Source organism: Lycium barbarum, chromosome 2, assembly GCF_019175385.1.
Source record: "Lycium barbarum isolate Lr01 chromosome 2, ASM1917538v2, whole genome shotgun sequence".
Taxonomy (NCBI): Eukaryota; Viridiplantae; Streptophyta; class Magnoliopsida; order Solanales; family Solanaceae; genus Lycium; species Lycium barbarum.
Window position 1 is genome coordinate 20,190,508 of NC_083338.1, and position 12,030 is coordinate 20,202,537.

At 37.4% G+C, this 12,030-nt stretch overlaps 1 protein-coding gene across 1 annotated transcript; it reads right to left on the reverse strand.

The window, feature by feature from the left end:
* Positions 1-7,365: 7,365 nt before the first annotated feature.
* On the reverse strand, positions 7,366-7,974 carry LOC132628444 (inactive protein RESTRICTED TEV MOVEMENT 2-like). Its single transcript, XM_060344224.1, has one exon. The coding sequence runs from the start codon at positions 7,972-7,974 to the stop codon at positions 7,366-7,368; it is 609 nt and encodes a 202-aa protein (XP_060200207.1).
* Positions 7,975-12,030: the final 4,056 nt, after the last annotated feature.

Consider the following 12,030-nt stretch of genomic DNA (forward strand, 5'->3'; position numbering starts at 1 on the left):
ATGAAATGTTGCACAAGGCATACAACATGCAGATATAAAATAAGACAAGTTGCGGGCATGAGATCCTTTATCATAGACTTTTCTAGAGATAATATCTCAAATAGTCACTCTTATAAGGATAGTTCTCTTAGAAAGTCACTTAATATTGAAATTTCACATACAAAGTCACTCAATGTTTAAGTAATTTAAATTTTGCTGACATGAAATTCTTATTTAAAGTTATTTTTTTAAGAATTAAAAAGATACTCATTTTAACCATTTTATTGACACACCTCACTTGACCCAACCCACTAAAAATATGAATAAGACCCTCTTATTTTACCCCCATTCTCTCCTAATTAGATTTTCTTAAGTTAAGGTTGTAGAAAGAAAAGGATTTGAAGTACGAAGATACTGAAAGAGAAAAGAAATTTCTTGACAACTATTCCAATTCAGAAGTGCTATGACATCATTTATTAATTTAAAATCTGTGACCAGACCAGATAATGAGGGTAAAATATAAAGGTCCACCTAAATATGTTTTTCGCGGGATGGGTCAAGTGGAGCGGGTCAATAAAATAGTTAAAATAGATACCTTTATATTTCTTAAAAATTTGGCTTTAAATAAAAATGTTTTGTCGACAAAATTTAAGAAAAGTCATTTAAATAGGGTGGGTGCTTTGTAGGTAAAATATCAATAGTTGAGTGACTTTTAGGTTATAGATTAAAGAAGAATGACTTTCTAAGAGAACTACCCTTAGTTGAGTGACCATATGAGATAGTATCTAGACTTGTTTGTTTGATCTGTCTAGTTGAACTAGTCTTAGGATTTGAATTGAGTTTGATATTGGCTTTACCCTTTTGTAAGTATTGGAATAGCTATTGGGCCGGATCTATAAGTGATACGATCCTAACTAGGAAAGTGTGAAAACAACAAAAAATATGCTGAAATTAAAGATTGGAGAAATCGATACATGAGTAGAAGAACTGGAGATGAAAATACAGGAAAGAAGGGATCAAATTCACTAATTGATGTGATCAACATTGGATTGGTTACCAACACCTATCAATCAACAAAAAAGATATGATTCAATCCAAGGGGGAAGGGAACTTGAACTCATGCATGGAAAATCTTATCTAAGAGGTGATCAAGGTAAAGAATTAAAGGAATCCTCCCATCACCTAACACTAGCTAATTCTAGCTTAACCTAAACTCCATAGATAGAGAACTACTCTCATAAGAATTTCTTCATCAATCAGCAACTAAGGAATGAAAATAGGTTAAGCCAAGCTTATATAGTTTTGCCTTTACATGCCTAACCACAATTATGTAACTAATAGCCACATTTGGCATTTAACTACCCAAGCTCGAAATTGTAGCCACATATAAAACGTTTGGGCTTCTTTAAGAGGCAAGTATTGGATCTTGGACTCTTGAACTCTTCCTCCATGCTATCTTCTCTCCATTCAAGGGCTTCTATCTCTATGAACTTGGTTTGTAAGGGTTAAAAGTTCTTGGCTTGGCTTCTAGTACAAGGCCTTGGAGAAGGTTGAGCACTTGAGCCATCCGATATCATATCATCCTCCCTTTCTTAAAAAGGATTCATCCTCGAATCCGTACCTTGCAAGACATAGAAGAAAATGAGTACATGCTCACGCACAAAACACATAAGGTAATCATCATAAGGCAAATGATAATACCTAAAGTAAGCATATTATGCAATCAAAACAGTAAATGGCTCATTCTTATGATATAACTAAGCATCATAAGGATCTAGAAAGAGTATGTATCCAAATAATGCCCAAGACACTTGGATATTCAAGACATTTTGACAAAAGGGTAATTTAAAGGAACCAATGCATTTAGGAAAACAAATATATAAGTTCTCATTGGTCCTAACATTCAAGAAACACATATCTCCCCTTAAGTCAAGAACAATTGATATCCTTCACGGCTAAGTGCAAGATCACAAACAAAACCAACCCAAGTTAAGACCCTATCCAATGCGCCAGCCCACCTTAATAAAGGACTCAATACCAAGTCAACACCGGGATCAAATACAAATGTATCCCCTACACTAGTTTGCAAGAGATCTCCATGCGAGCCCAACATAAAATCAAGTAATAACACTAGTAAAGAGTCACATGAATGACTAGAAGTGTTACTACCATACTCATCACACAAAGAAATTACCTCTATGGCTTACCAAAAATAAGCATGATCCACGAATACATACCGTCCATGAAGGAAGTACAAGATGTGACTTCACACCAAGTTGCCATTCCATAAGGTTCCCTCCAGTGGTCCTTCTCTTCATGACTCCTCTTTTGATGAAACTTCATAAACAAGTTAATCAAATAATCAAGTTCATCAAGACAGAGAGTTTTACCTTCAAGCTCTTCGATCCTATGTCAAGTTTTGACTAGCATCTTATCACCCCTTAGGTTAGAAGATCTAGCATAGTCCTTCCAAAGAGTACGATCTTGAGCACTCTTCACTTTCAAAAGCCTTTTCCAAACACGACATTGACCCATCAAGCGGGCTACAAACCCTCAAGAAAGACTTTTCGTTATTGGTGAGGATATATCTTCCCATAGTGGATTACTAAACACATTATAGCCTCCAACGGGCTACATTTTTAACATTATACTACATACCACTATGCACTTCACTTTCAATAGTCATGCCATCACCAAATAAGACATTATCTTTAAAGAGCGAACAATCAATGAATGATGAGGAATCAAAGCATCTAAGTTCATTCTCAAAAGTACAAATGTCATCTTTCAAAGTACGATCCATCACATGACTATCTATATGACCAACTATATCAACATCATCACTAATTTGAGATTCATTAAGCACATCACAAATTTTCTCAATTAGTGGACTATTATCAAAAGCTAGTTGATCAACACAAGTATCCACGCTAATTGGACTCAAATTGATCTTGCTACAAGAATCAATCTGGTCATCAATAGGATCAACTAGTGTGTGAGCAATCTTATCACGTGATAATGCAGTAACATGTTCACCACAAGTGTCAACACTAGGTGGATAAAAATTAATCTAGCATAAAGAATCAATCCGGTCATCAAGAGGATCAACTAGTGTTGGAACAACAACATTGAAAACATTGTCAACAATCATAAAAAATCCAAGCTCAACACATGGTAAAGGTCCATTAAGCTCACATAAAAAACAAGCTACACACTCAAGTCAACATGCTCATTCACAACATTTAGAGTGTTGAGATTAGCTATTTTACCTTGAAGTTCACATGACGCAGCTTCTTTACCTTGTTTTCAACTTTGGAGCACATTTGCTCATTCCGGAAGTCTTCGACTACCTCATAATTTTTCAACATTTGAGGTTCAACATCCGATTTGCTTCCAAGAATACCTGCACAATTATCAAGACAACTAGAGAAGAAGTAAAAGTTACATAAGTTAGAATGGGGCTGTGACAACCCTCTCACATCACTCCTCACAACCTTTCCTTTTTCTACTCTAGAGTTCACCTTTCTCTCCCTTACTCCCCTCAATATTTTCTCTCTCAATTTCGTAGGAGTTGGGACAAGTGCCAAGAATTCCGTATAAGGATTAGGTGAACCCTTCACTTCTAGCTTCCACTTGGAGTGGACTTCTCTTCTTATATTGGTTGCTCCTTGGCTAAGAATTGAGCAACTATTTGGAGATTCTTTTCAATCGTTTCAAAACCCTTTTGTCCATCCTTTCCCATAGTTGGATCAGGATCTCTCACTCTAGAAAGTGATTCACTTGCATTTGCTTCATCTTTAGGTGGTCGGGGTGGAAAGAGAAGTTTCCCTTTCTTGTCCATGACGTTCTTATACCATTTTTTCTCATATGGAATCCTATGTTCTTGGAACCAAGGATTTCCCAAACACAAGTGACAATTGTCTACAGGAAGCACATCACACCAAACCTCCTCTTCATAATCGCCATGAGCAAAGAATACCTTCGTGCTCTTATCAACCACATACCTTCTTTGATCATAATGAGGGTTTTATCTCTTCACACAAGGTATCCTCAACCATTCAACCACTTGAGGTGTAATGTAGTTAGTATAACTACCATCATTAAGCACAAGAAAGCATCCAGTACAACCAAGAAACTAACTTTTGTTTCAAGAGTTTGCCTCTTACTATTCACCCAAAACATTAAATATCCTCTACTTTCATTGCCTATCGATGCTCCCCTCCTACTCTCAAAATCATATCCATATTAAGAACATGACACATTTGTATTAGGATAAGAAACACGATACATTATAGTTCTTGATATAGGAAATGCATATTCTCTTTCTCTTCTAGGACGACTCCGACTTACTCCAACACACACACACACACACTTATACCATCTCGTTTAGGATAGAAAGTATCACACAACAATGCACATGAATATCCACTATAAGACTCTTCACAATTAAAATCAAACCCACTATATTCATAGACATATTCATCACAAGGTGCAAAATCGCAAGATTCTTATTCATCACAACTTCCTATTTCATGAGGATCTTCATCAAATAATTCATAAGGTATGTCTGAGAAAGAATTATTCCTCAAGTCGCCTCCATATCTATGCTTTGTAGTGTTAGAACCTTTATCTTCACTATAAATATCATCACAAGGTTCTTCTACTCCTTTATCTTCATCATAAGTTCCATGAGCACCATCGGCTTCATATTCACTTTCGGAGTAGTAGTTCTCACTACCATATTGTTCATGATCATATTGACCATCATCGAATCCATAATATCTATCATCATCATGGTCATATCCTCCGTCGCTAAAGGCATAGCCTTCCATGTCATCATCACAAGGATCCAAAGCTATGGATGACATGATTCCTTACGTGTCCTATCCGTGTACCTATAAAACACGCAAACAAGGTTAGTAATAAAAGCTCCTCAACAATCACTCGTGTTTACACTTGTTTGTCCTTGGCTAGCACCACTCAAATGTGCTCACCTTCTTGCCTTTACCACTCTAAGAGTATCACTTAACTCGTGAACCACCGACTTGAATAAGTTCTAAGATATCAACATGTATCGGTTCAGAATCAAGTTTATGAGACACTAAAAAATGAACTTGTAAAGGACGAAAGAAGAGACAAAGAAGTATCAAAGAAATAAAACGAGAAAAGCACGATAAGAATTGGCACGAAATAAAAATACGAACACAAAAAACTAACTAAAAGTCAAGTAACAACAGTTACTAGTGTCAATTAATTTGGAAGATCAAAGAAAAGAAGTTAAAGTTGTCCAAAAAATGTGGCAAAATATCCCTCACGTTCAGCTACGTGGGTGGTTATGTGGGTGAGGACAGCTACGTGGGTGAGTTACGTCGGTAAGCTATGTGGGCCACATAGCTCATGTGGGTGATTCCAGAACCTAAATTCTTTTTCTCCTTGGATGCGTGGGTGATGCCAGCTATGTGGGTGGCCACGTGGCCCACTCTGATTTTCCTCTTTTGCACTAAAAAACACTTTTTCTCAAATTCTCACTTGGGTTTTTGGATCAAACTCTACTTTTTCACCTTCTTCCTTATGAACTTACGAAGGTCTTCAAGAACACTTAGCACACCCAAATTTGTAAGTGCTTCAATTTCAACTCAAATTCATCCCAATTTTTTCAGATCTAGCTTCCCCTAAACTGATGAAATCCTAGTAGCCCCTAGGTCGTTTATGTGGAGTTAAGTCAAGGGGCTCCATACATCACAAAGGTTGTACATGAAGATAGGCGCTTGTGAGCATGCATTAGCGCGTCATACCGATGATCCTAAGTGTGGAAGATTGCATGGGAGGACGGAATTGGGAAGAGTGACGAAGATGGCTATGCATGAAAAGAGGCTAATACTTAAATACAAGCCTTTTCAAGTTTCATTTCCAAGGAAGACCAACCAAATAAGGCCCTTACTTTATTAAGGGTATAATTGTAATAACTAGCTTGTCTTCCTTATTTCCCTAGTATAAGTAGTAGACTTAAACATTTTCCTAGAGTTAGACTTTTACGAATATTGATGATTTTATACTCTTAAACATTTCCCTAGTTTTTTTTTTAATTTTTGATTTTTTTTCTAGATTTTTTTAATCAAAATAAAAAGAACTAAGGATTAAGAATTGTATAAAACAATCCTTTATCCCAAGCTCTAATACCAAATGATACAATCATAACTAGGAAAGTATGAAAACAACAACAAATATGCGGAAATTAAAGATCGGAGAAATCAATAGATGAAATAGAAGAATAGGAGAGGAGAATGCAGGAAAGAAAGGATCAAATCCACTAATTGATGTGATCAACATTGGATTGGTTACAACCACCTATCAATCAACAAAAAAGATATGATTCAATCCAAGGGGGAAGGGAACTTAAACTCATGCATGGAAAATCTTATCCTAGAGGTGACCAAGGTAAATAGTTAAGGGAGTCCTCCTACTACCTAACACTAGCTAATCCTAGCTTAACCCAAACTCAATTGAAGAAGAACTACTCTCATAAGAGTTTCTTCATCAATCAACAACTAAGGAATGAAAATAGGCTAAGGCAAGCTTATATAGTTTGGCCTTTACATGCCTAACCACAATTATTTAACTAATAGCCGTATTTGGCATTTAACTATCCAAGCTTGCAATTGTAGCCATATATCAAACGTTTGAGCTTCTTTAGGAGGCAAGTATTGGGCCTTGGACTTTTGGACTCTTGAACTCTTCCTCCATTCTATCTTCCATAGCTTGAAGGCTCTCCAATGGTTGTCTTCAAGGGCTTCCATAGCTTCATTCTATACGAACTTGGCTTGTAAGGCCTGAAAGTTCTTGGCTTGACTTCTAGTACAAGGCCTTGGAGAAGGTTGAGCACTTGAGCCATCCGATATCGTATCAATAAGGGGTGTTAATTAGCTTATGTGCTTATCCTCTTTCTAAATCCTACCCATAACCTATAAATACACTATTGTGGATATTGGAAAAGATAAGGTTTTCCACCATAATAAGATAGCTATGGTTTGCGAACATAAAACATTCTATCTAGGCTCTAGACACAGGAAATTTATCTGACTATTAGTGACTCTAGTCATGGTTGTTGTAGATTTGCTTCCACAAGGGAAACCCCGTAAGTCTTCTAAGTATTATTTACGGTTAAATACTACTGTGAGTACACGTGTGACGTGACATAAACCATCTCACCACATTAGCACTAATGCCAGCTTTACTCAAATGCTGATCTTTGTTTTGATAAATAACAAATTCATTGATTACATTTCAGAATAAACCTTTTATAACTTTTATTTACAATCACAGCAGAGGAAATGCATAATTTCCCAAATTTCAAATTTGTATTGCAGGAAGACAAGCTAGCTAGTCTCATTCTTTAGCTTTCTTGGGAGAGCTCATCACATTGATAACATAGCGGCCGATACCAAGAACCACCAGAGCAGCCAAGGATATGTTTATGACTTGCCTTGACCCCTTTAGATTTTCAAATAAATCACTAGTAGTTCGCATTGTGTTATCTTTTATCGATTGATCGTGCGGTTTAACTTGTGTTTTTTCTCTGGTCTTTGGTTCTTCTTTGGATTCTTCTTTAGCAGGGATATTCTCAGCATTCTCCTGCTCATTAATTTCATTTCTTGAAGTGTTCATTTCTTGTGTTTTGTGATCCTGCTCTGGTTCACTGGTTGAGGGTGGCAATTCCTTATCTCTTTTTTCTGATGAACTCCTTATTATAAGTTTTGGATGTTTAATATAAAGAATTCCATTTACAAGTTTTGCACTAATTTTACCTTTGTCACAATTTGTTGAAACATGAATTTCCTTCTGAAAGCTCAAGAATTTATTGACTGGTCTTTGTCCACTAATCTTCAGAATTCCTGCACTCTTGCACAGTTGAACCTTCACCTCTTCTTTCTTGAAACCTACAGAATTCAAATGTTCATTATTTGGTAATTCCGACTGATCAAAAGCGAAAAGCATGTTAGTAAAAAATATGTTTTGGGCCTTATACACCCATAAGATGTGCTAGCTAAATAAGAGGCCCATCAGTTAAACTAACAACTCCTAATACGGTCTATATAGACATCATTATGGGTGTTGGAAGACGTACTCTAAATAGTCTAGAGAACGGCTAGGATTAGTAGAATTTTTTGCATAACTAAATAGGATATTTAGGCTGTGGAACTAAGGTTTCTATTCATTCGTGAGGGTTTTCAATGTTAATGACGATGCTAAAGATGAGAATGTTTCTATGATGATTACTGATGTGCCGGAAAATTATGGCACATTGGATACTCTTTTACGAGAAGTTTTACTTGTTTTTAGGCAAGTATGTGCTGTTTTGATGTGTTTTTGACATGTTTCAGGTAAACCGGGAAGTTCGGGTTCAAGTAGTAGAAGTTACAGAAAAGTTGCACTGAAGTTGGAGTTTCACGGTCCGTAGAAAGATGCACGGACCGTATTTCTGGTCGTACAAAAGGTGGTAACATAACAGAATGTCACAGGGGATAGATGGTGAACCACTGACACTTATACGAACCGTACAATATTGTACGGGCCATATAAATAGATATGATGATATTGGAAGATGCTTCACGAGCAGGATTGTACGAGCCGTAGAACATTACACGGACCATGGAAAGCCAGTTCGTATTACTCGCTGCTGACACTGGAAGAAGGTCGTAGAAATCTTGTACGGTCCGTGGAAAGTTGTACGGACCATATAAGTACCGCCTGGGACTTAAGTGCAAATTCTGTAATTTTACGTTTTTGAGACCTATAAATAGTCCATTGTAGGGTTTTGATCATTATCAGTTATTATATTTTTTGTCTCTTGACGTAGAACATTAAATACTCTCTAGTTTTTAAGGTTCAGACATCAATTCAAGTATTATCAATTCCTTTTTTCTTCCAAAGTACGCAATTATGAAATCTTCAATTTCTTATTTCTTGTTCTTTGTCATGAGTAGCAAAATTCCCTTACTAGGGTTGTGAACCCAAAGATGGGTGTTTTGTGATTGGGTTTGTGATTGATATACACATAATGAATTATTAGGGTTTAGTTATTCTTCATTCTTCATTCTTCATTCATAATTAATGGTTGCAAACATTGATTAAAGCCATAAACCTTGATTTATTTGGGAAAATAATTAGGGTTGGTAAGAATTACTAACAAGGACTCAAAGCCTTAATCTTTGTTTAATAAATTCACTTAGGAATAAGAAGAATTTACTTGGCATGATTAATCGTTCTTCATAGTTACTTTCTTATATTTGGGAAAATCAGAGGGAACAAGTCCCAAGCCTCAAGAACCCTCCAAGGTAAGTTTTATCATGATTCTAGGTTGAATTCAAGTCCCTAATCTCTTTCTAACTTGAGTAAACCATTCTAATCAATAGAGTTGTGAGTGGAACATTATTGTTAGGCGTGGAAACCCTTGACCTCGAATTCAAAAGGATGGAACGTCAAAAAGGTAATGCTTCTACACTCTAATCATTCACAATAGTGAATTGATGAGTTCTTTGGGAGAATAGTAAATGGGTTTAGTAAAGAGATTTACACGAACTATAGTAGGGTTTTGGATTGTTGACTTGAGATTGTTATAATGATATGGGTGATGGAGAATGATGTTAATTACACCTAATTGAGATTGTAGAATCACCTAGAAGTAATAGAATGGGAATTGGGTGAAGAAACACCATTAATGGAGATTGTGGAGCTTTATGCCCACTAAGTGTTTGATTAAATGCTTAGATGACCAAAGCATGAATATTATTGCTAATATAGAATCCCTTTGACTTGTATTGATATAGATCAAAGTTGAAAGGGTTGACGAGCATTGTATTACGCTCAAAGGCTGGAATTAAGGTATGTGAGGCTAACTATCTACGTTAGGGAATGTTCATGATTCTCTCTACGCCTCATTCTTCATACTTGTCAGTAATTTGACTCAACATACAGTTTAGCAATAGTTTCATGATATGTGGTAGAACTGTTATCTTCTAGGGTTGCAATTACAGAATTCGTTCATGGTTGTCAATTTGAATATCATGAACTCAGCACGTAATCTTTATAGACTTTTGTATTGTTACCACATGAGTCTCAGTCTAGAAATTCAGTATGCTAAAAAACAATCAGTGTTTTCAATTCAGTCCAGCATGTCTATTTCAGATCAGCATTGTTCATTGTTATTATGGTCTCAGTCCTTGTTAATTAACCATAATTAAACATATATGATTTTGCCCAAGGGCACAACACAGTCTTATGTATACGTATACATGGCCGAGGCCATTGACTGACGCACTACTAGGCCGAGGCCATAGCGTGCATTTATTATTCGGCCGAGGCCCCACATATACAAACACAAATAATACAGATGATTCAGATACAAAGCAGGGAGTATTCATATCTCTACTTCCTTGCTATTACAGTTACAGTTATCAGTTTCAGTTCTAGTATTTTATTGCTTCAGTTGCTTTACATACCAGTACAATTCAAATATGCTGATGTCCCTTTTTATTGCTTGGGGGCCTGTATCTCACGATGCAGGTAACGACATACAGGTTGACGATCCTGCTACTTAGGAGTCTTCGTATCAGCTACTGTGGTGAGCCCAGTTTCCTTCGGGGCAATATCAGTCATGCAGTTCTTATAGCTTTCTAGACAGTTACCTTTTGTATTCATTAGAGGCTTCATAGACACAGTTCAGACAGTCAGATATTTATTATGTTAGCCTTGTTGGCAGTTGTTCAGTTGTTTTGGTTTAAGCCATGTTGGCTACGTTCAGATATTTCAGATTGTCTAAGTATTTCCGCATTATGATTTCAGTCAGACCTTTAGTATATCAGCATGTGTTTAGTTGTTTCCACATTCAGTTATGTTTTTGATATCACATGTTGATTCAGCCAGCCAGTTGGTTCGCTCGGTCACATGCAGCCAGGCACCGGGTGTCATGTTACGTCCAGGTCCAGGTTCGGGGCGTGACAAAGCTTGGTATCAGAGCACTAGGTTCAAGTGTCTTAGGGAGTCTATGAGGCCGTGTCCAGTGGGGTCTCTTTTATATGTGTGAGGGCCCCACACATTTAGACAGTTGACCACCAAGACATTCAGGATTTGTTTTACTTCTTTCATATTCTCGTTCGTGCAGATAGAGCAATGCTTTTAGGAATTCTTCTAGCTCGTGCAAATTACGTATTTCAGAAATGGCTCCAAAAAAGAAGTACAACAAGAGAAATATGGCTACTAGCTAGAGGGCTACCTTTGATGCAGCAACAGAAGGGGGCACTCAGGCCCAGGCAGCCACCACAGATAATGCCGCAGCTACGCCTCCCAATACTTCCGATGCAGATGTTAGAGGAGCTATTCAGCTACTCACTCAAATTTTGGAAAATCAGGCCCGGCGATAGGAAACGGCCCCTAGCTCAGGTGCTAGTAGTGGGTAAAACAGTTCTAGGACTCAGGAGTTTATGCGGATGAAGCCGCAAGTGCTCACAGGGTTAAAGAAGGAGGAAGACCCCCATAATTTCATTGATGGACTCCAGAAAATATTTCGTGTGATGCATACTACGGATACAGAGGCAGCAGAACTCGGAGCTTTCCAGCTGCAAGATGTGGCCCATATTTGGTATGAGACATGGGAACAGTCTCGAGGGGAGGATGCACCTTCTGCTACTTGGGATGAATTTGCAGACGCTTTCACGGAGCACTTCATGCCAATTGAGGTTAGGGAAACCAAGGCTACAGAGTTTGAGAATCTAAGGCAGAAGGACATGACTGTTCAGGATTATTACCTTAAGTTCGTGTCATTGTCTAGATATGCTCCTCACATGGTTCCTGATATGAGAGCCGCGGTTAGAAGATTTGTACTTGGGCTTAAACCCGAGTTGCACAGGGATGCCAATATAGCTGCTCAGAATAACAAGATGACTATTTCCAAGATACTGGCATTCGTGCAAGGTAACGAGACTAGGCTGGAGGAAGAAGAAGCCCTGCAGAAGCAGAAAGATAGGGACTTCAGTAAGAAGGCTAAGTCTACAG

What these genes read in the sequence shown, in the direction of transcription:
- LOC132628444 (XM_060344224.1), bottom strand. Translation starts at nt 7,974, where the DNA reads ATGCTTTTCGCTTTTGATCAGTCGGAATTACCAAATAATGAACATTTG.